The following is a 25,840-nucleotide window of genomic DNA, read 5'->3' on the forward strand; positions in this document are numbered from 1 at the left end:
AAAGGATAGAGGGAGAGAAAGTTTAGAGGGAAAGAAAGTTTAGAGGGAGAGAAAGGATAGAGAGAGAAATTATAGAAGGAGAGAAGGGATAGAGGAATGAATGTTTAGAGGGAGAGAAAGGATAGAGGGAGAGAAAGGATAAAGAGAGAGGAAGGATATAGACAGAAAGGATAGAGGAAGAGAAAGGATTGCGGGAGAGAAAGGAGAGAGACAGAAAGGATATAGAGAGTGAAAGGATAGAGGGAGAGAAAGGATAGAGATAAAGGATAGAGGGAGAGAAAGGATATAGATAAAGGATATAGGGAGAGAAAGTTTAGAGGGAGAGAAAGGATAGAGGGAGGGAAAAGATAGAGGGAGAGAAAGGATATAGAGTGAGAGAAAGGATAGAGATAAAGGATAGAGGGAGAGAAATGATAGAGAGAAATAATAGAGGGAGAGAAAGGATAGAGATAAAGAATAGAGGGAGAGAAAGGATAGAGAGAGAAAGGATAGAGAGAGAAAGGATAGAGGGAGAAAAATGATAGAGAGAGAGAGAAAGGATAGAGGGAGTGAAAGGATAGAGAGAGAAAGGATAGAGGGAGAGAAAGGGTAGAGGGAGAAAATTGATATAGAGAGAAAGGATAGAGGGAGAGAAAGGATAGAGAGAGAAAGGATAGAGGGAGAAAAAGGATAGAGAGAGAGAGAAAGGATAGAGGGAGTGAAAGAGGGACCATGCTGCCATCATGTTAGTCAATACACAAAGGTGACTGGCCTGAGGTGGAGAAAGAACAGGGGGAAGAAAAGGAGAAAGAGAAAGAGGCATTGTGTTCATTTTCCCCTTCTGTCTCATCTTACCTCTTTATCCTCCCCTTTATCACTCGTAGACCCCTCTCTTTCCCTGTCCCTTTGTCACCATGTACCCCCGGTTCCTTTCCGTTCTCTTGCTTTCTTTCCTTTGTCTGTCCAGTAGCACATACTCAAAAATAATCATGCCTTCCCTCCCTCAGTCTATCTCTCCATCTCTTTACATTTACCCTCTTTACCTCTCCACCACTCCTCCTATCTTATTTATTTCCCTTGTTCCCTCTCTTTATTCCTCGCTCCCTCTATCCATGCAGACCCTGGTAAAATGGTTGCCATAGAAACAGATTTATTTGGAAATGGAGGGAAGATAATTATTTCCTCTCTCTCCATTTGTCGCTCTGTGTGTATGTGTGTTTTTTCTCTCTGTCCTCTTCTCTGGGGCTAATCACCCATATTTCACATCTCAAGTGCTTTATTTGTATTGAACCACCATTACAGACATTGTTACCATGGCTACAGCCAGTGAGGACCACTGACACAATGATAGACACAGTGGCCATGGCAACACCTTGTGATCAGTGTAGGGTAATATGGTAATTCATATTCAAAGTGTCTGACACGTTACGGGACCAGAGGAATATGCCTGGGTTTTTCACAACCCTTCTCCTTAAAATAAGCCAGCCTCGGCCCTCCATTGTGAAACGAGCATGTGAATGAGTGACAAAAGAATACTTGAGGGTAACCAAGGGTGACTAGCACGGACTACCAATGACAGCTTCCAACCCTGATCAAGGGCTACGCGATCCACAAATATCCAAGTGGTTGTTTTATACTAAGCTAGATCCTTGTTCTAGAACATTGTCATTCAAAATCTGAATTAGGTAGCAAAATCAATACTGTTATGAATCGATATTTCACCACAGTGGTTTCCAAACTATGTTTTGTTGTGACCTACCCTATGACCCACCACATAAACAAACAATATGCTGTATCCAGCCAGACCTCAGTCTATCACCGCGAACCGCCCATACCTTGACCTACCCAACTTAAGGGAAACACTGATTTAACTATTCAAATAGCCGAGGTTCTATGTTCAGTGCTTTCCATAACTCATGCTCTTCAAGGTCTACTTTAATTCAATCCAGTTCAATCTAATTGTATTAGTATGTCGCTTCTTACAATGTCATCCGTCACAAACAATCTAATAAAAGCTGGGGCCTTGACCCCTGGAGTGATGTTAGGTTACATATTCATGGGCCAGGCCACACACCCCTGGATCACTAACATCTGCAGGCTGTCGAGGAGGAGGTGTTCGGCTATAGCAACACACTATGTAAGGGGCTTAATAGCAAAGTGCCAACCTACAGGTGTGTATCATTGCAAAATTGAAGGAATTCTCAATTGAAAGTCTACTGTAAACTCAATAGTTTAACAGTTACTAGTGAAATGTCAACGAGCGCCTGTATGGAATTTAAGGGGATAAGCTGTATGTAACCATATCCTTCTCCCCCCTAAAACATTATCTGGTTATCCTGACTATTTCTCTGCAGGCTAAATGGCTGTACGGATAGCAGTGTAGACCAGCCAATAAGCTTATTAGTTAGTTGGCTAGCTGTAATGTTGTTATTGTAGAGAGGGAGAGAGAGATGGATGGAGCGACACAAATCTCCCTCCCCTTCTCGAGGAGAAACTCAGCGAGGGAGAAATTAAATGACATCACCCGTCGGCCACATTCCTACAGGGGGAGGAGGGAGGGATAGAGGGATGGAGGGAAGGAGGGAGGGGGATTGGGGGACAGTGGGCGAAGAGGGGGAAGGGGAAATGTCTAAAACTTTTTAGGAGAAAAACACGACCCACAACAGCATTGAATCCCTCTCGTGTGTGTGCGTGTGTGTCTCTCTCTGTGTGTGTGTCTTCAGTACAGGGTTTCTGTACTCTTCCTTCATCATGTGCTCCCTCTTTTAATTCATGTGCTTCTTCTGACCCCTCCCCCTCTCCTTTCCTCTCCTCTCCACTGACTAAAGGAATGTGAGAACCACATCTGGAACTTATTAGAGAGAGAGAGAGAGAGAGAGAGAGAGAAAGAGAGAGAGAGAGAGAGAGAGAGAGAGAGAGAGAGAGAGAGAGAGAGAGAGAGAGAGAGAGAGAGAAAAAAAGAAAGAAAGAAAGAAAGAAAGAAAGAATGAGAGAAAAGGCTGAGGGGTAAATGGAAATAAAGGGAGAGGGGAAAATATTTTTTTAAAGTATGAAGGGACAGATAGAAAGACAGAGAAGGGAATCGAACTTAGCTAGCAGAAAGAAGGAAGAGGAGAAATGGAAGGACGGAGAGCAGGGAGACAGAAAAATGGAGGGAGGGAGAAAAATGAAGAGGGAGAAGGCGAGAAGTTTCAAAAGCGATTAATGCCAATTAATTCTAGTCTAAGCCAAGGCATGTGCAGAGGCATCTTCCAAGGACCCAGAGCTCAGGGAAGGAGGGAGAGGCCTCAGATGTGGGTTAAAGAATTCTGATCTGAGCATAGCCCTTTGAACTCGCTCTTCCGTATTCTCTGTGAATGAGGTGTGTGTGTGTGGGAGGGGGGGGGGGTGGAGTGTATGTGGCTAGCTGTCCCCACAGAGGAGCCAGTCAGGCTTGAGTAATCGTCCCTTTCTCTCCCCCTGGTCCACCCCTCCTCTCTCTCTCGCGCTTTCTTTCTTTTCATCCCCCCATCCCCCACTACAGCCACCCACCAAAAAACTATAATCGGTCTTGTTCTGGCCCCCTCGACTTTACCCACCTGCCCACCAGACCACCCCCACTACCAGTGACCCCCCTCCCCCCACGCCCCAACCACAACTTTTTGTCACCCTTCCCCCACCCCCAAAATATGCTCGGGCATAATGTAGACACAGTTTGAAAACATGGCAAAGAGGCTGAGTCATAAGTGATAAACTTGGCTCTTTCTCTCTCGTTCTCTTTCTGTTTCTACCACTTTATTTCTCTCTTGCTCTGTCTCGCTTTGTGGAAACAGAGAACACATTAGGAGAATGTTTTCGGAACTCCATTTGTTCGCCAAGTTTAAACAGATGATAAATGTAGTAGAGGCTTTAACTCCTACTGCTATATGACTTTGAATTATCATAACCGAATGGCTGGCTGTAATGTTGAGCTACATAATGTGTAATATAATTTGTTACAGTGGTTTAGATCAGTTTATATATTAGTATGAAGTGGACAATGAGCCTCATCTAATTTGTAGCTTTTGTTTTTTTCTAGAACAAACATACTAATACAGTCATACTATTATGACAAATAGTTTTACCAAACAAACATGCACTAAAGCATCAAGTCACATTGTGTTGACAGTGAAAGTAACATTGTAGCACAGCCATAACTAATGTGCCAAAAATGTTAAGCATTCCTTGATTACATTCTGGAATTGGGAGTATGGTTCAAAACCTTACAGCTGGATCCACATTATGAACAGGTCCACATTATGAACAGATCCACATTATGAACAGGTCCACATTATGAACAGGTCCACATTATGAACAGATCCACATTATGAACAGATCCACATTATGAACAGGTCCACATTATGAACAGATCCACATTATGAACAGGTCCACATTATGAACAGATCCACATTATGAACAGGTCCACATTATGAACAGATCCACATTATGAACAGATCCACATTATGAACAGATCCACATTATGAACAGATCCACATTATGAACAGGTCCACATTATGAACAGATCCACATTATGAACAGATCCACATTATGAACAGGTCCACATTATGAACAGATCCACATTATGAACAGATCCACATTATGAACAGGTCCACATTATGAACAGATCCACATTATGAACAGATCCACATTATGAACAGGTCCACATTATGAACAGATCCACATTATGAACAGGTCCACATTATGAACAGATCCACATTATGAACAGATCCACATTATGAACAGATCCACATTATGAACAGGTCCACATTATGAAAGGTCCACATTATGAACAGATCCACATTATGAACAGATCCACATTATGAATAGATCCACATTATGAACAGATCCACATTATGAACAGGTCCACATTATGAACAGATCCACATTATGAACAGGTCCACATTATGAACAGGTCCACATTATGAACAGATCCACATTATGAACAGATCCACATTATGAACAGGTCCACATTATGAACAGATCCACATTATGAACAGGTCCACATTATGAACAGATCCACATTATGAACAGATCCACATTATGAACAGGTCCACATTATGAACAGATCCACATTATGAACAGGTCCACATTATGAACAGATCCACATTATGAACAGATCCACATTATGAACAGGTCCACATTATGAACAGATCCACATTATGAACAGATCCACACTATGAACAGGTCCACACTATGAATAGATCCACATTATGAATAGATCCACACTATGAATAGATCCACATTATGAACAGGTCCACATTATGAACAGATCCACATTATGAACAGATCCACATTATGAACAGGTCCACATTATGAACAGATCCACATTATGAACAGGTCCACATTATGAACAGATCCACATTATGAACAGATCCACATTATGAACAGATCCACATTATGAACAGGTCCACATTATGAACAGGTCCACATTATGAACAGATCCACATTATGAACAGATCCACATTATGAACAGGTCCACACTATGAATAGATCCACACTATGAATAGATCCACATTATGAATAGATCCACACTATGAATAGATCCACATTATGAATAGATCCACACTATGAATAGATCCACACTATGAATAGATCCACACTATGAATAAATGCACATTATGAATAGATCCACACTATGAATAGATCCACATTATGAATATGAATCCCTATGAATATTATGAATAGATCCACATTATGAATATATATGAATAGAACACTATGAATAGATCCACATTATGAATAGATCCACACTATGAATAGATCCACATTATGAATAGATCCACACTATGAATAGATCCACACTATGAATAGATCCACACTATGAATAAATGCACATTATGAATAGATCCACACTATGAATAGATCCACATTATGAATATGTCCCTATTATGAATAGATCCACACTATGAATAGAACCACATTATGAATAGATCCACATTATGAATAGATCCACACTATGAATAGAACCACATTATGAATAGATCCACATTATGAATATATCCACATTATGAATAGATCCACACTATGAATAGATCCACATTATGAATATGTCCACATTATGAATAGATCCACACTATGAATAGAACCACATTATGAATAGATCCACATTATGAATATATCCACATTATGAATAGATCCACACTATGAATAGATTCACACTATTAATATATCCACATTATGAATAGATCCACACTATGAATATATCCACATTATGAATAGATCCACATTATGAATAGATTCACACTATTAATATATCCACATTATGAATAGATCCACACTATGAATAGATCCACATTATGAATAGATCCACACTATGAATAGATCCATATTATGAATATGTCCACATTATGAATAGATCCACATTATGAATAGATCCACATTATGAATAGATCCACATGTGATTCGAACTACACAGTTGCATGAGCTACATGTTCCATTTTAAACTTTTTTTAAACAAAATTTGCAAAAACATTCAAATGGGATATATAACTGATAAGGGTTGGTTTCTTTGGTCAGTAGTGTGTGTGTGTGTGTGTGTGTGTGTCAGTATGTGTCAGTAGTTGTGGCATTGTTCACAAGGACAGAGCCTGACAAATGGACAAATGTTGCACCTGCACTGAGGCCTTTGTTATAGCCAGCACTTCAAGCAGTCTAGGTAGGAACAGTAGCAACAGCAAGTTGCAGTGTCGCAAGATTACAAGGTGTAGGTCCACTAACAACAATAGCATTTTCATTAATTATAAAGAGTCTTTGTATTTGAATGGTTTGCAGCACATTCATTTACCTTCAAACCATGTGAAATGTCGGTTACGAAAACCGGAAACATAAAATAAAAACAACAGAATAGCTTGTATCTTCAAGTGTTTTGAGAACAGTGTATTGGACTGTCAGTTCAAAGAGTATGGCCTACAAATGCATGATGAAATTGTGAAATTGCACTTTGGCATAATGAGCACAGTGTGTGAGACAGTTTACAGCCATGCCACAAACATAACTTAGAGACATGTATGCTATGTTACATAGTGTGTGTGTGTGTGTGTGTGTGTGTGTGTGTGTGTGTGTGTGTGTGTGTGTGTGTGTGTGTGTGTGTGTGTGTGTGTGTGTGTGTGTGTGTGTGTGTGTGTGTGTGTGTGTGTGTGTGTGTGTGTGTGTGTGTGTGTGTGTGTGCGTGGCTTGTAGCAGAGCCGCTTACACTATATTTACAAAAGTATATGGACACCCCTTCAAATGAGTCTATTCGGCTATCTCAGCCACACCCGTTGCTGACAGTGTGTACAAAATAGAGCACACAGCCATGCAATCTCCATAGACAAACATTGGCAGTAGAAATGCCTTACTGAACAGCCCAGGGCTGAACAGTTCAGTGACTTTCAACGTGGCACCATCATAGGATGCCACCTTCCAATAAGACAGTTTGTCAAATTTCTGCCCTGTTAGAGCTGCCCCGATCAACTGCAAGTGCTGTTATTGTGAAGTGGAAATGTCTAGGAGCAACAACGGCTCAGCTGTGAAGTGGTAGGCCACACAAGCTCACAGAACGGGAACAGAATAGTCTTTTGCAACACTCACTACCGGATCCCAAACTGCCGCTGGAAGCAACATCAGCACAATAACTGTTCGTCGGGAGCTTCATGAAATGGGTTTCCATGGCCGAGCAGCCACACACAAGCCTAAGATCACTGGCGATGGAACCCTGACCTGTTCACCGGAAGTGCTACCTGTCCCAGACCTGCTGTTTTCAACTCTCTAGAGACAGCAGAAGCGGTAGAGATACTCTTAATGATCGGCTATGAAAAGCCAACTGACATTTACTCCTGAGGTGCTGACTTGCTGCAGCCTCGACAACTACTGTGATTATTATTTTTGGACCATCCTGGTAATTTATGAACATTTGAACATATTGGCCATGTTCTGTTATAATCTCCACCCGGCACAGCCAGAAGAGGACTGGCCACCCCTCATAGCCTGGTTCCTCTCTAGGTTTCATCCTAGGTTTTGGCCTTTCTAGGGAGTTTTTCCTAGCCACCGTGCTTCTACACCTGCATTGCTTGCTGTTTGGGGTTTTAGGCTGGGTTTCTGCACAACACTTTGAGATATCAGCTGATGTAAGAAAGGGTATATAAATACATTTGATTTGATTTGATCTGCAATGCTAAGTGTTGGCCGGAGTGGTGTAAAGCCCGCCACCATTGGACTCTGGAGCAGAGGAAATGCGTTCTCTGGAGTGACAATCACACTTTACCATCTGGCAGTTCGATGGACGAATCTGGGTTTGGTGGATGACAGGAGAACACTACCTTCCCCAATGCATAGTGCCAACTGTAAAGTTTGGTGGAGGTGGAATAATGGTCTGGGGCTGTTTTTCATGGTTTGGACTAGGCCCCTTAGTTCCAGTGATGGGAAATCTTAGCACTTGATGACAATGCCCCCGTGCACAAAGTGAGGTCCATACAGAAATGCTTTGTTGAGATTGGTGTGGAAAAAATTGACTGGCCTGCACAGAGTCCTGACCTGAACCCCATCGAACACCTTTGGGATGAATTGGAACGCCAACTGCGAGCCAGTCCTAATTGCCCAACATCAGTGCCCGACCCCACTAATGCTCTTGTGGCTGAATGGAAGCAAGTCCCCACAGCAATGTTCCAACATCTAGTGGAAAGCCTTCCTAGAAGAGTGGAGGATGTTATAGCAGCAAAGGGGGGAGCAACTCCATATTAATACCAATGATTTTGGAATGGGAATGTTCGACAGGCAGGTATCCACATACTTTTGGTAATGTAGTGTATGTGCACTGATGGATTTATGAGAGAGCAAACTGGACACATCATGCATTCAGCATGTGGCAATGAGTCCAGGAGAAACATCCCTGCAGAAAAACAACTGGAATTGGTATGATTGTGTGTGTGTGCGCGTGCATGCGTGTGTATGTGCATGTGTTAGTGTGTGTGTAACCGATGTGAAATGGCTAGCTAGTTTGCGGGGTGCGCGCTAATAGCGTTTCAATCGGTGACGTCACTCGCTCTGAGACCTTGAAGTAGTTGTTTCCCTTGCACCACAAGGGCCGTGGCTTTTGTGAAGCGATGGGTAACGATGCTTCGGGGGTGGCTGTTTTCGATGTGTGCAGAGGGTTTATGGTTCGAGCCCAGGTAGGGGCGAGGGGCGAGGAGAGGGACGGATGCTATACTGTTACATGTGCGTGCGTGTTTAATGCGCGTGTGTGTTAGTTCGTGTGCACGCGTTAGTGTGCGTGGGTGTGTGTATCAGCTTCATTCCATGTGTGAATGTGATGTATGTGTGTAATGACTATTCATAAGGAATACTGTTTACAGCAGCCACAACATAGGTAATTTGTGAGTTGTTATAAAGGATTAGGCAGTGAAAAGGTAATACAATACTAACATCGAGTTTGTAGTTAATAACTAGTAGCCTAATATTGTGTATGGATGTTGAGAGAAGGACAAAGGAGTAGCTCTGGCCTATTGCAATCTAAAGAGACACATGGATGACATCATCCTATAGACTTTTCAAACACGCCCCCTACCTACAATATGATAAAGTGGTCGGATGGTCAGTACCTGCGCATGCCTGCACATCCACAGCACACACACTCTCTTACTGTCACACGCACAAGGTAGACAATGAAAAGGGAGGGTTGCCTTGTGCCGTGCGGGTGAGCACGAGGAAGATGTCATCTAACAGGTAGCCTGAGAAATCACTTTACCCTTGAGCAATTGTCTCCTAGCAACTACGTTATAACAATAGCCTACCTGTCATTACTCAGATATGATATCTAGACGACATTAGGGGTATTATAGTTGCAGCTATGTAAGCCATACCTCGTCTCCAGTGTCCGTGGTATGTGTGTGTGTGTGTGTGTGTGTGTGCGTGCGTGTGTTCTGTGTTATTAGGCTATACATATCACAGGCACCAATAAAATATGGCAAGCAACGTTTGAATGATTGAAGCAAGCCGTTCCCACATTCCAATATCGAGCACATTTGGTCAATCACTTTAGACGTGCACTGTCATTCAAATCACATCCTTTCTGTCTAACATCCTATTTGAATAAAAGGCTATAGGCTACCGAATGCACAGGACTAAGGTCATATTGTGGATACTAGGTTCTTGCACCAATCAGGCCATGATCATGTTAGACACATGCACCCTATGAAATAGCCTACCACACACTGCGGCGCATGTAATGACAAACTCATCGCCATACACTCTGAACAACTGAGCATCTACTCTCTCTCTCTCTCTCTCTCTCTCTCTCTCTCTCTCTCTCTCTCACACACACACACACACACAAACGCACGCGCACACACGCACGCACACATTCACACACACACGCATCTGAAGCGAAACTAGAATAACTTTTCCCCTCATCAAGTTTGAAAGCCTTGGTATTGTTCGAAAACATGAAACAGTGTGTCATTGATTAGGGAAGGTAACAGGGAAAACCCTAATCTTACCACGGTGAAAACTCAACGCCAAACTCAGGAGCAAAAGCCGCTGCATGGTTCAGAAGACCAGTAAGTCCGTTAGCTCAATTCTCCGTGAGGGCAGCATTAAAAATCCTAGTTGGATTCTATTCACCAGTATAGGGTAATTGTAATCCTTCCAATATATATGACGGTTTTCTTCGTTCTCCACCTCCCCTTACTGCTCTTTTTTTTGTTGCGGTTTACAACATTTCTCCGTTTTTCCTCCTTTCCCCCTTTCCGTTGTCCGCTCTTTCGTGCTCGGGCGATGGTCCGTTTACTCATTAGCGACGCATTCCTCTCTCGCTCTCTCTCTCTCTCTCTCTCGTCAGCGCCACAGCACACTCCCCTCCTCTTTCTAGTCTGAATCTCGCGTTAGATGTTACCGCTATTAGATGCGCATTTCTTTGTCACCAGAAAACAACTAAAATACATTGTCCTTGTTTGTTGAATTTTGAATCATCATTATCTCTGTATTTTTATTTGTAAGAGAGATGGAGCAATAGGTTATAGATCTCATGACGTGTCATGGTTATGGACGTGACGAGTTGAATCATACTGTAAAGCAAATCATTCTGCATTCAATCTGCGTGGCACAATTAAGTTCTGCCCCAAAAGTGACAGCATATGTTGCTTCCTTTCCCTCAATTGAATGATGAAGGCTATACAGATGTGGAGTTCACTGTCACCGCTGAGTCTGTGTAGTGGTCTATTAGGCTACTGCTCTCATGTGTTTCCACCCCTCGCGTTGCTTTAAAGTATAGACCAGTGTTGGAGCGCCCTCAAGTGCACTGACTCCTGAACTACTCCCCAAACAACTGGAGCAACTATTAAAATACCTTCACACGGATGCACCTCATAAAAACAACAAATTCAGCTACACTAATTTGTTCACTGAAACATTTACCGCTATAATTAGGATTCCAGACATTGCCATCATTACAGTGTTTCCTTGTTTGATCCGTTATTGCAGGTATAGCTCATTCAGTAGACTGGCATTGATATATTTTTCCTAAATAAGTGGTTCATTTTCTACGATTACTCAGAGATGATCTACTTCAGGAAAAAAATATAGGCTAGGGATGGATTGTTTGTGCGGTTAAATACATCTGTCAATAGTATAATGGGATTTAATATATATATATATATATTATAATATAGGCCTCGCAAGAATTTCCTTTGATATTGTAACGCTAAATAAGTGGTCGAACATACCGTTCTATCACGTAAAGAACAAATAAAATGAAGCATACAAATATGTACATAAGTGTTTCTTTTATATTAATTAAACACCAGATTATACATTTATATCATTATTAGTATATATATATATTAAGTTATGGTGTATAGAGATGTAGTGAAGTGCAGCCCTATATTTAGAATACTTATTAGAAGAATGCATTGAATGAAAAGGTGGCTGCAATTTATTATGGAACAGCATTCATTTTCTGCAATAAAAATTTCACAGGTCCGCCTTGAAACATCGAGAGTGGCACATCTCTGCCGGGACTCGAACCCGGAGCCTCTGGATTAGAAGTCCAGCGCGCTATTCCATTGCGCCACAGAGACTGCGGCAATAAATGTGATCCTGGTCAGGTTTAGATATTCACATCCCTCTAGGTCGACGCTTTCTGTATCCTTCTCGCATCAGCACCACCCTCCGTCGACATTTGAGTTCGATTTGAGAGACCGTTAGAGGGCGCTGTAAACTCTCTCTTCAATGGACTTCGTAAATGGCGATGGTGTTCATTACTGACATGCAGAAAATGCATTCTATTTAGGCTTTAATCAAATGCGCAGTGCTTTAAGGAGATTGAAAAGCAATAGCCAATATACTGTGTGGAATATTAGATACAGTTTGCATCATTATATTTTCCTCAGAATAGCCTACTAACTAAGGGATTTTTTTTATTGTGCTGAATCTGCATCAGAATAAAACACCCTCAATAATCTAAACTGCCTATTTTTTTTAGAAGGTTCCATAGCCTACTAGATATATTGTGATGATTGGCAACTTTTTATCTGCTATGACTGTTCTCCCAGACAGCAGATAGCAATGTATATAAATTAAGCAATGAGGCCCGAGGATGTGAGTTATATGGTCAATAAACCATGGCTAAGGGCTGATCTTATGCATGATGCAAAACAGAGTGCCTAGATACAGCCCTTAGCTGTGGTACACGTATTTTGTAAAGAGCAGCCATATTGTTGTCAGTCTGCTAGGGACCTGTTTTTAACATATTAAGTGTGTATGTTTATACTGTGTTACCATTTAATTAGCTAGTAAATAAATAATTAAACCAATTTGTGTAGTACTGAATCATAAGTAAGGTTCTGGTTTTTGCAGATGCAAGGACTGTTGAGAAGGATGATATGCTACAAGGTTATGTTTATTAAATTGACTGTTTATAGATGTGATAGGAAAAGACCATTAGTTGAATCCGGGAGATGGTAACTCTTTAAAGATCCGCTCTCCTGGTGCCCCAGATCCTAATGAGTTCATTTTTACATTATTAATTTAACCGAGTAACAAATAAATATAGTTAGTTGAGTAGATAAATAACAGTCTTCAGATTTATGTTACAGTCAAGTCATGACAATATCAAGGATAGCATCAAAAATGAATATATAAATACCATTTGAAGCTTGATGAGTTGATCATTTGAATCAGCTGTGTAGTGCTATGGCAAAAACAAAAATGCACTCCTTTGAGTCCCCAAGAACAGGACTGAGAACCACTGCTCTTCATTGGGACCTCTTCATCTGCAGACAGGCTTTCACAGCTCTCTGTATCTGTGGACAAAAAAACATCACAAGAAACAGACTTCATTATACTCAAATTAGACAGCACTGAATATTATGTTACTCTTATCGCTGTCTTCACTTCTAGAGACTGGAACTACACGAAAGTACCTGCCCTATACAGAATAGCCTACTCTCTCTCTTTGACAGTTGGGGCTGCTAACGTTATCCTTTCACCCTCCTCCGTGGCTTTTAGCTTGCTACCTACAAATGCATTTTTAGTTTTTTTTTACAATGATAAATACATCAAGATAGCTGGCTAATATGAAGTTAGGTAGCTGGTGATATTTCATTAACTTAGCTAGCTAGCGATACAGTATGTAAAGTTAGCTAGATAGCTAGCTAGCTACGTTACCAGCTAATTCAGACTTCAGTATTATCTCTTTGTTATTCTTAAATGTTGATTATTGTTCTTGGTCGCTGATTGTCCCCTAGGCCTACATGAATAATCTAAAGAAAATGAAGTGACATGATCCATCTTAAATTGTTAAAGGAAAGTCCTCCTCTATATTTTATTTTCAGCAGTTCACTGTTGATACAGTCCCAAAATTATTATTTTCATGTAATCCCATTTCAGTTTCTCTGACTGCTTGTAACTTGTGATGAAAGGAATAAAATAGCCTATACAAAGGAATTTATGCTATCCATGTAGCTACTTCAAATTTAGGCACAGATCCAAACCCAGAGTCTAATAATACATGTAAATTCTTCAGAATCTCATTCCTGTCAGCGCCCCGTGACAGGGAAGTAACCTTTAGGAAGAAACCAGGAAATACATGCCAGAGAATTCCCTTCTGATAGACTACCCTTGTGACTACGTTTAGCATGAATATACCTCCATATTATCTGGATAGGCAGTAGGCTACAGCTCAACATTTCTAAGGCCAACCCCTTGTCATATATGTAGGTTTAGATATTCAAAAAAATGGGTTAGGCACTTGTCTTTTATTCAGATTGGGAGTGGAAGCCATGTTGTATACACTCTTCCTCTGACCAGTCTGTTTAGCTAACATTCCACTCCTTTTACTCCGTGTCATATGTCAAATATGTTTCTCAATGGCAAAGAGTACAAGGAGTGGAATGTTAGCTAAACAGACTAATACCCAGGCTGCCTCTCACATAGGCTCATATTTGATCTTTGACCTGCATGTCCTAAACTCGAGGACTGGGAACGACCTTCTCATACTCTTCTGGTTCCTCAGTTTTAATTAGGACAGACTCAACAATGCCAAGGCTCTGTTGTGGTTCACAAGTCAGTGTCACTGTAGTAACCCAAATGTAACCCAAATGCAGAGTAGGGATTAATCATTTCCAGAAAATCTACCACGTTTCAATACTGGGAATAATTCATATTTATTCCCGAGAGTCCCGGGAAATACTACAAAAATCAGAAATGTCCATTTAAAGCATTTAAACCAAGATATGGTCCCGATGCCAGGGTTCTCCCCCCAAAAGATTGTTGCTGCCCCATATTGCATGTTTGGCTGCGGCACTAGTGAAAGTATTATTTAGTAATGATGGTGTAACTTTGATCGTCAATAACATAGTTGTGAATTGCGAACCAGGCCGTTAATAAATTCTGATCGTTATCATGTTCCTCAATTAATTCAGCACATTTCAGCAGTAGGCCTTAGCTATCTCGACACAGAAGCGCGCTCCAGGACGCACAGAGCGCACCCCGAGTAAACTACATCGTTGTCGAATTATACAAACTTTTTTAACGGCAGTCAAACAAAATCTAAAATGAACAAAGTTGCTAAGCTTGATAGATAACCTCCAACGAATGACAGAAAACTTTGTTCATTCCATTTTTTCACACTGGACGCTTAAACTGGACATGGTTCTACAGGATTTCCACCAGCTGAAAAAGTAGTAACATGATGGCGATGCCATCAAATTGCAGTCACCGTACTCATAATATGCAGGAGAACTATTATGGAGGCAGATCCCTGCCAAAAGGTTGCATGTATGTATTGTTAGGATCGTACGAAAATCCATCCGTAAATTGTTAGGATCGTAAGAAAATGAATATACCTCCATATTATCTGGATAGGCAGTAGGCTACAGCTCAACATTTCTAAGGCCAACCCCTTGTCATATATGTAGGTTTAGATATTCAAAAAAATGGATTAGGCACTTGTCTTTTATTCAGATTGGGAGTGGAAGCCATGTTGTATACACTCTTCCTCTGAACAGTCTGTTTAGCTAACATTCCACTCCTTTTACTCCGTGTCATATGTCAAATATGTTTCTCAATGGCAAAGAGTACAAGGAGTGGAGCAGTGACAGGACTATGATACACACTCACTTCACTGCCAGAGATTACCCGGTATGCCATCAAATTGCAGTCACCGTACTCATAATATGCAGGAGAACTATTATGGAGGCAGATCCCTGCCAAAAGGTTGCATGTATGTATTGTTAGGATCGTACGAAAATCCATCCGTAAATTGTTAGGATCGTAAGAAAAGCCATGCGTGAAACATTAAACGTAAAAAAACGATCACTAAACGTACAAACCCTTTGATACGACTATGAATTCACATTTACACGTTCGGTTTTCGTTACAGACATTTTTTTATGAGTACAAACTTTTGTTAGTAATGTGGCATCTGCAAAGGACATGAACTGAATTTAGCTTGTCGAACTTAGCTCGTCAATGAAGCAACTATAGCCCCGACGTTAGAGTTTCTTTGCAGCTAACGTTACCGGTTTCATTTCCAAAATAAAAGTATTGAGCTTGTTTTAGAACTGCATTCAATAACGACGTCATACTAGTAGGTTATGTGGTGTAGGCTTGGGACTGAGAATGATAAAGACATAGAAGAGCCCTGTCTAGAATAACCGCCTGAGCTGCAAAATAGGAAGTAAATATTATTTATGCCAGGCCTATTCCTCTATCTAAATATGTCATGCTGCTGTGTGTTATTTAAGGGCCAGATAATTGCATAATTCATTTTTATAGAGGCGTGGGGCTAGTGTGGTGATCATGTAACCTAATGAATCACACTTTTTCCAGTTTTTGGGAGCTTGGACTGTAGGCCTAATATTAGTCATTTTGACTATTGTTTTAGGGTATTTCCACTACTGTAGACTTGTTATAGCAATTTGCGTTGCACAACGTCATCGTGCAGAGGCTATATCCATATGAATAAATGTGACAAAACAAAATATTGATTAAGTCTTGGCTATACCCCGTCCTGAGCAAAATAGCCAAGGGGTCCAAAATGGTCAAGACTACCTATAGCCTATTCTTATTGTCAAATCTGTTTTCCCTATCAGCCACTGCACGTGCTTCTTCAACTGTTTTATTTAAAATGTATTTAGAGGCCTATATTTAGAGGCCTGTGAGCTAGGGTCTCTTTTTATGGGGAGCCCTATAATAAACACAGTTATAAAACACAAATAGAGTTCTAAAATTATTCCGCAAGACACCAGAACCCAAAATGATAGCCTAAATTCCTAAATTGCAATGCCCATAAGTTGAAGGCATATTTTTTTATTTGGATAGGCCTAAATTAAACATTGAATTATTAAAGTGATAGGCAAAATGAACTTTGGAGAATTTAGATACATTTCAATAAACCAACGCATAAGACTGTTCTATCCTCTTTGATTTATTTCCTATTGCAACTCAGACTGAACTGAATGAAGGATGAATTAAATGTTCAAATATGTGGGAATGACAAGTTGCATGCATCCTGCATGCTCTGCACTTTACTTGGCTAGTAGGCAAATAGGCCTACATTAGGGTACAATGACTGACTACATAACTCCAGAAGGGTATCTTCTGAGGCTGAGGGGTGCTCTTCTGAAGGCTCATGGTGCTATGGTGTTGCATGGACATCACAAGCTCTTCAACTGGGCAGCAGTGTCACGATGGAGGGAATAGCCTATACGGAGACTACCTAAGACCACTGCAACATAGTTATTCTAACGTGTGGGAAAGCTAATGCCAGATTTAGCCTATGTTTAACCTCTCCCCTTATTCATTTCAAAGTCCATATGTTCATGACCTGTTTCATTTAAATCATGTCAAATTATTTCAAATTCATATGAACCCCTCCTACAAGAATATGCTTTGGCAAGGTTTTGACTGATATAAAAAATATTTTGAGTGGCAAAGACAAAGAGTGGATTCAATTACAGTTTTTCTCAATTGCTAAAACACTAAAACCCATTGGCTGAACAAAGTTCTCAGTTGACTGGACTCTTTTAGCTAATTATGCAGTCTGACCATTTTCCTGTCAAAATGTTTGGGTGTCAGCGAAAATGAATGGAATAAAAAGTACATTTTCTTTAGGAATGTAGTTTCTTAAAAGTAAAAGTTGGCAAAAATATAAATAGTAAAGTAAAGTACAGATACCCCCAAAAAATATTTAAGTAGTACTTGACAGTATTTTTACTTAAGTACTTTACACCACTGCTGCCTGGCCTTTCAACCTATCTCATTGAAGAGCTAGAGGAGTTAGAGCGCTGTCTATGTTGATAGATAAGATGAGAGCACCCCTCCAGCTTGGATGGAGTCCGTCAGTCCTCAGCAGGCCAGGCTTGGTCCTGTTTGTCCCAGAAAGACAGACAGTTATCTACAAATTCTATATTTTGGGAGGGGCAGAAAACAGTGTTCAACCTGCGTTTGAGTCTGATGTAGAGCTAATCATTCCCCCTAACTGGGAGGGGGCCAGAGACAATTACTCGATACCAACACGTTTCTAGTTAAGTTACATGCTGAAGTTATGTTGCGCTTGGTGACCTCTGAATGTTTCGTCCTAACATCATTGGTGCCGACAAGGATAACAATATCCCTATATAGTGGCGACGCGTAATTCAGGGCACCAGGGCACTCATTGTCTTAATAAATCAAAATTACGGATTGCCTCTCATCCACTCGAGAGATGAGAGACAATCCCCTATTGCCATAGTTTGTCAGTAGAAACCAGATTTGTTTAAGCAAGTCAGACAAAAAACAGCCATGTTTTTTTGTAAAGGCAGTAAATGAGGCTGAATTAATTGTTTCGCAGCCAGACAAGGCTCCGCTGATAGCCAGGTATAGCGGTGGTAAGGATTCACTCCATGGTGCTGAAAAGAAAGCTCTGCTGTTTGGATAGCTTTATGTAGGCCCTAACAGTTTGTGGGCACCATTTGTCACCGTTATAGTGCAATGAATGTATTGTTTTGTGTTGTGTAGTGGCTTAGCTAGCATGCATAAAAATAAAAAAAATACATAGTTTGCCCCACCAAGATGAGTAAAAGTCTAAAAGTATTTGGTTTTAAATATACTTAAGTATCAAAAGTAAATGTGATTGCTAAAATATAATTAAATATCAAATACTTTCAAATTCTTTATATTAAGCAAACCAGAAGGCACAATTTTCTTGTTTTTTAAATTTATGGATAGCCAGAGCCACACTCCCAACACTCAGACACCATTTACAAATAAGCATTTGTGTTTAGTGAGTCTGTCAGATTAGAGGCAGTAGGGATGACCAGGAATGTTCTCTTGATAAGTGTGTGAATTGGACCATTTTCCTGTCCTGCTAAGCATTCAAAATGTAAAAGTACTTTTGGGGTGTCAGGGAAAATGTAACGGGTAAAAAGTACATCATTTTCTTTTGGAATGTATTGAAGTAAAAGTAAAAGTTGTCAAAAAAATAAAAATAGTAAAGTAAAGTACAGATACTTAAAAAAACGATTTACTGTAAATCTTTTAGATTAGCCTTTACGTCAGGAGTCCTGCCCCCTTGTAAACAATGTATGATCGCTGGATGATTATTTTGAGGGTCATAGATACGCCAATGACTTGGGTTTTCAATTTGTCAGAGCTAATGGTAGAAGGGTTCAGCGACTCAGACCCTGTAACGGGTGGAGGGGTCTGAGAATGCTCGGCCTCTTACTCGTTGCTTATTAATGGGGATAACTGGTTCAAAGTTTTTGTTGGCTGAATGAGCATTGAGAAAATAACCTGGCTGCGTGGATTGTACGGGAGGATTTATATTACTATCTGTACTTACTGGTGGCACAGACGCTTTGTCATCCTTTCCTACTTTTAAATTTCCCTTGCCTAACGATTGCATCTGAAGCTGGGCTTGCAACTCGTCTGTCCTCTCCATACGGCGACAGTTTATGGAGCCAGATACCTGCCAAAAGGTTGAACATATGTATCGTTAGGCTAGTAAGAAAAGCCGTGCGTGAAACATGGAACATAAAAGTAAACAATTACGGACTAATATTTTAGCCTTGAACAAATATTGTGTTGCAATTCTGACTTAAAATGATACCTGACAGAGTTTCAGTTTCATCTCATCAACAAACAAAAAACGTACAACAAACGGCCTGTGAGAAGTGCTACCCGAACAAGCATAACACAGTATAAAAAAAACGGAAGTCAGGCAAACTGGAAAGATGTATCCTGCATGTTTTCAAGTTAAAAGTGTCCATTGTCTATTATTCCTCAGTTGAGTTTACTTCACATTTAGGTAGCTAATGTCATGGATTTGTTTACCAGCGCAAGTCTAGGTAGCACAAGCTATATTATGCCTACAACAGTGAAGTTTCAGTCCGCTAGGTGTATCTCTACAGCATGGGCATATCTCTAAGTGACGTGGACATCCCCATACATGAACCTTATCAAAATATTACTAATTCAGTATTGCACCATCCCATTCTCTGGGCTCTTTCTGCAATCATAATCAGTATTATATACCAGCAATAATGAAACATATCATAATAATAGATATTTGTTGAATCCAGTGGTGATTTTAGCATGAAAATGTGGGGCAAAAAAGAAAACACGTGGTACACTTGCCAGCAAAGCCACTACACAACACAACATTAAACAATACATTAATTGCACTATAACAGTGACAAACAGTGCCCACAAACTAATGGGCCTACATAAAGCTGTTCCAACAGCAGAGTCCCAAAAGCAGTCCCAACATCTTACCACTGCTACACCTGGCTATCAGCGGAGCCTTGACTGGCAGTTAAACAGTTCATTCAGCCTCATTTACTGCCTTTAAAAAAACATAGCTGATATGGCTGACTTGCTTAAACAAATGTGGTTTCTAATGACAATTGAGATGTACAAGCTATGGCATAAGGGGATAAGGGGACGACAAGCGGATAAGAGGCAATCCCAAATGTCGATTTAGACATTAATGAGCAAGCTAGGACGGATGTAGTCAATATAACTATTTGTTCAGCACTTTTGAAATGTACAGCGACAGAATTCAAAACATGTGTCGTTCTTACAGTGTTCTTCCTGTACACCAAGTCAGAAACATAGGATAAATAAAGGGGGCATATAAGCAGACAATGAAAGCTCTTACAATATTCAATGATTACATTTCTCTAAAACAGGTTATAGGCTACATGTACACCACCAAGTCAGAACAGAAGGAAAAATTAAGAGTTGTAAATAGAACAAATGATTAGGGTGAGGCACATTGTCACGACTTTTGCCTCAATAACGTGTGCGCCTGTTCGCAAATCTCTGCTCTCCTGCACCTGACTTCGCTACCCGTACGCACACATCTACCTGGCATATTACATAATTTATGTAGCAGCATACAATACATTTTTGGACTCACCTTGTTGTGCTGTGCCCACTTGAACAGGAAGGTTACACGGCGGTCCTTCGTGGGCAAATTTTGTCCTAAAAGTTTGGCATTCTCTGGATTTATGGTACTTTCAAAACAACTGGGAACTCTGAAAAAAAAGGTCTTCGGGTCGTAGCTCTAGAAATAGGTCCGGATTTACAATTCCGAGTTGGATGACCGTTCAAAACGTATTTTCCCAGTCGGAGCTTGTTTATTCCCGACTTCTCAGTTGTCTTGAACTCACTGAAGTCAAGTTTTCGCAGTTCCGAGTTGTTTTATGTCCAATGGCCGATGAGCCCCGATACGCGTTATCTATAATTTCTCTCCATCATTCAGTGGTCCTGTAGCTCAGTTGGTAGAGCATGGCGCTTGTAACGTCAGGGTAGTGGGTTCGATCCCCGGGACCACCCATACGTAGAATGTATGCACACATGACTGTAAGTCGCTTTGGATAAAAGTGTCTGCTAAATGGCATATATTATTATTATTATATTATTATCTTCATTTGACAAAGATTAAAAAGGATTTGCCAGTAGATTGTCGATTTGATTCATAATGATGACTGCTAGCTAAGATTTTTAAAGTATGATGTTGAGATGATCAGTCCAATCAAAGCTACTGTACATATAACATGATTTGACGTCATTTTATCTGTGGCCAATGACCTTGAGCCTTCTTGGTTGGGCACGTCTAATGTAACACTATGGCAGCACCCAAGGGGCTAGAATTTACCCTTAGGGAAAAGTCTACCCTTCGACTTGGCCATGACGTTGTGTCCCCATGAGTGACAGAACACTGAGCCAATCACGGCACAACGCTCCGTATTTTCTGCTGGCTTGCCTGGTCCACCACCACAGAAAGCACTGAGCTAGGCTGAAACACCTGCTTTTTGGAGCTTCCTTACTAAAGAAAACAAAAAAGAGACCATGTTTGTATGGGGCTTTATTAACTCAATTATATATATATATATATTTTTACGTTGTTTGCAACCTGATATGTGATACGAATTATTGCCAAAATAACATGCAAACAGGCAGGCCGCAAACATTTTTGGGCAAAAAATGTGGGGCTCAAAACAATAATTTGCCCTGAATGACGGCTTGCCACTGGGTGGATCTATTACAGTTTTTCTCAATTGCTAAACCACAATTTCTGAAACCTTGCTCCATTTCCTGAAAACATTACACACCAAACTTCATCTTCAAGCACTATTTACATAACCTCTGACTCCTCTTGCAAAATGAAACATTCGCCTCAAAACAGTTTTACCTGTGTTCAAAGTCAAACACTGCTCTCAAATCATAAACAAGTGATCAAAATGATATACACTCTCAAGCAGTCAAAAATAGAAAACACATTGTTCAAAACACACAATTCTCAGGGCGAAGTACATTTTTAATCAAAAAAAAATATTCAGATTCTTCCGTCATTGTCTTTTGATGAACGAAAACATGTTCTATCATAGTAGCTCAAAATTGATCAGAAATTACTACTCTGCTTTGCTCTTTGCAATTTAGTTTTTTGTTCCTCCTCCTCCTTGTATCCCTATTTCTACAGTACTGTACCCTGCATCTCACAAACTTGTCCTTTGTCTCTGTGATACTGTAATTCTTGTTCTTTGTTGATATGAACCTGCAACCAGTCAAAATCTATTGAGCAGTCAGTACTGTTAATAAATGGAAAGCACAATGTTCAGGACCATAACATTTGTCCATTGTACAGTGTACAGCCTCCAATGCACTGTACTACAGTACACAATACTAAAAGGGACAAAAATCAAAGGAGTAAACATGTGATCAATGTGCTTCTTCTTGTCTTTGGGCTGGGTCAGGCCAGAGCCCTTCGTCAACATCACAAGCTATATTGTCCCTCCTGAGGCAACGGGGGAAGAAGCCTCGTGTATGCCGTATCCAGCCCTGACAAGATTCCTCACCTATATCACCACAGGCTAAATCCATGGCTTGCAGCAGATTTACTCTGGTGTAGGGTTGTCTACCATACACTTTCCACATCCAAGAGGAGAAAAACTCCTCAATCGGATTCAGGAAAGGCGAGTATGGAGGGAGGTACAAGTTCATAAACTGCCCATTGATGTTAAACCATTCCCTTACCTGAGCAGCTCGGTGGAAACTGACATTGTCCCACACTATCACATAGGTGGGAATGGGATTCTCATTTAGCTCTTGACCCTGCTGTTCAAATAAAATATATCTTAGATTGGCAATACATCTTAGAAGGTGCTGGGTGTTATATGGCCCGAGTGTAACATGGTGATGTAGAACACCATGGATTGCTGATAGCAGCACAGATTGTGACATTGCCACCTCGTTGACCAGGGACTTCAACAATGGCCCGCTGTTCAATCATGTTTCGGCCTCTCCTTCTCCTCTTTGTTAGATTGAAGCCTGCTTCATCGACAAAGATGAACTCATGGGGTCTGTCCATGGATTCCAAGTAAAATATTATTTGTGTAGAAATACAATATACTGTATGTAGGATTTTGTAAGTCGTACAGAGACAGTGCTATACTGTAGAGTACAATTAGGCTTCTGATTCACATACATTGTATGTACTGAAGAGTAATGTCATTCACATAGTATGTGTTAGTACTGTAGACAATCTGGATTACAGTAAATGTTAGGCCTCCTGGGCTGTATACAGCGTTCCTCACCGAGTTCCCTGAATTCGTATCGGACATTGTAGTCATTGCAGATAATATTCACATGTTTGGTGACTTCAATATTCACATAGAAATGTCCACAGACCCATTCCAAAAGGCATTCGGAGCCATCATAAACTTAGTTGGTTTTGTCCAACGGAGCTGTGAGGGGAACGGCACCTCAGTACCTCCAGGCTCTGATCAGGCCCTACACCCAAACAAGGGCACTGCGTTCATCCACCTCTGGCCTGCTCGCCTCCCTACCACTGAGGAAGTACAGTTCCCGCTCAGCCCAGTCAAAACTGTTCGCTGCTCTGGCCCCCCAATGGTGTAACAAACTCCCCCACGACGCCAGGACAGCGGAGTCAATCACCACCTTCCGGAGACACCTGAAACCCCACCTCTTTAAGGAATACCTAGGATAGGATAAAGTAATCCTTCTCACCCCCCCCCCCCTTAAAAGATTTAGATGCACTATTGTAAAGTGGCTGTCCCACTGGATGTCATAAGGTGAATGCACCAATTTGTAAGTCGCTCTGGATAAGAGCGTCTGCTAAATGACTTAAATGTAAATGTAATGTAAATGTCCAACATGTTTCTGGACCTAAGTATTGCGACAGTCATACCCTGGATATAGTTTTGTCCTGCATAATAAATATTTTGGATCTGTCGTGCAACAATCTTATTTTGTTTTCAGACCCCAACCAAGGATTATCAAAAGCTGCGCTATAAATCTTGAACAACCCAAAAATTCCTAGATGCCCTGCCAGACTCCCTCCACCTACCCAAGGACGTCAGAGTACAAAAATCAGTTAACCACCTAACTGAGGCTCCACATTTAACCTTGCGTAATACCCTTAATGCAGTTGCATCTCTAAAACCAAAAAACAGTTGTCACATGAAATTAGTTCACTGGTATACAGACAATACCCAAGCCTTGAAGCAAGCTCGCAGAAAATGGGCACGGAAATGATGCACCATCAAACTGGAAGTCTTTGACTATCTTGGAAAGACAGTGCCGTGCAATATCAAAGAACCTGCTCGATCAGCCTAATTATCCAACCTAATTGAGGAGAATAAGAATAATCCTAAATTTATTTTTGATAGTGTTTCAAAGCTAACTAAAAAGCAGCATTCCCCAAGAGAGGATGGCTTCACTTCAGCAGTGAGCAATTCATGAACTTCTTCGACGAAAAGATCATGATCATTAAAAAACAAATTACGCTCCCGGTTGGCGCAGTGGTTAAGGGTGCTGTACTGCAGTGCCAGCTGTGCCACCAGAGACTCTGGGTTTGCACCCAGGCTCTGTCGTAACCAGCTGCGACCGGGAGGTCCGTGGGGCGATGCACAATTGGCCTAGTGTCGTCCAGGTTAGAAAGCAAATTACACACTCCTCTTTGAATCTGTGTATTCCTCCAAAGCTCAGTTGTCCTGAGTCTGCACAGAACTGCTAGGATCAATGGAGACACTCAAGTTTTTTAATCCTGTATCTCTCGACACATTCACAAAAATAGTCATGGCCTCTAAACCTTCCAGCTACATACTGGACACTATTCCAACTAAACTACTGAAAGAGCTGCTTCCTGTGCTTGGCCGTCCTATGTCCTAGCATAATAAACGTCTCTCTATTCTCCGGATGTGTACCAAACTCACTAAAAGTGGCAGTAATAAAGCCTTTCTTGAAAAAGCCAAACCTTGACCCGGAAAATGTAAAAAACTATCGGCCTATATCGAATCTCCCATTCCTCCCAATTTATTTTGAAGAAGTTGTTGCGCAGCAACTCACTGCCTTCCTGAAGACAAATAATGCATACGAAATGCTTCAGTCTGGTTTTATACCCCATCACTGTACTGAGACTGCACTCGTGAAGGTGACAAATGACCTTTTAATGGCTTCAGACCAAGGCTCTACCTCTGTCCTTATTCTCCTAGATCTTAGTGCCACTTTTGACACCATCGATCGTCACATTCTTTTGGAGAGATTGGAAACCCTAATTGGACTACACCAGTGGCACTCATTATGCGGCTTGCATGCTGCATTCATTTACGGCTCACGGTGAATTTCCTATTTTCCATTCATAATACATAACAATGATACAATTTCAATTCAATGCGTTTAATGCAAGCCTGAATGACAGTGTCCCCCGAACCCCCATCTCAGCCTCCGTATCTATGGTGCAATACTCTATGTATCGGGGGGCTAGTCTATTATATCTGGTGTAATTCTCCTGTCTTGTCTGGTGTCCCGTGTGAACTTAAATATGCTCCCTCTAATTCTCTCTATCCCACTCCTCCCGGAGGAC

At 41.0% G+C, this 25,840-nt stretch overlaps 2 protein-coding genes and 1 non-coding gene across 3 annotated transcripts in view; 1 reads left to right on the forward strand and 2 right to left on the reverse strand.

The window, feature by feature from the left end:
• The window catches only part of LOC118369157 (kin of IRRE-like protein 1), a 39,045-nt gene extending 28,252 nt beyond the window's left edge, over positions 1-10,793 (reverse strand). The window contains exon 1 of the mRNA XM_052497248.1: positions 10,470-10,793. Coding sequence (XP_052353208.1) covers positions 10,470-10,515 — 46 coding nt within the window. The 5' untranslated portion in view covers positions 10,516-10,793. The remainder of the gene's footprint in view (positions 1-10,469) is intronic.
• Positions 1-25,840, forward strand: part of LOC118369156 (chromodomain-helicase-DNA-binding protein 3-like) — a 367,421-nt gene that overhangs the window by 284,817 nt on the left and 56,764 nt on the right. The window lies entirely within an intron of this gene.
• Positions 11,974-12,047, reverse strand: trnar-ucu (transfer RNA arginine (anticodon UCU)). The gene has a single exon. It is a non-coding gene; the product is annotated as a tRNA-Arg (tRNA).

Source organism: Oncorhynchus keta, chromosome 35 (assembly GCF_023373465.1).
Source record: "Oncorhynchus keta strain PuntledgeMale-10-30-2019 chromosome 35, Oket_V2, whole genome shotgun sequence".
NCBI lineage: Eukaryota > Metazoa > Chordata > Actinopteri > Salmoniformes > Salmonidae > Oncorhynchus > Oncorhynchus keta.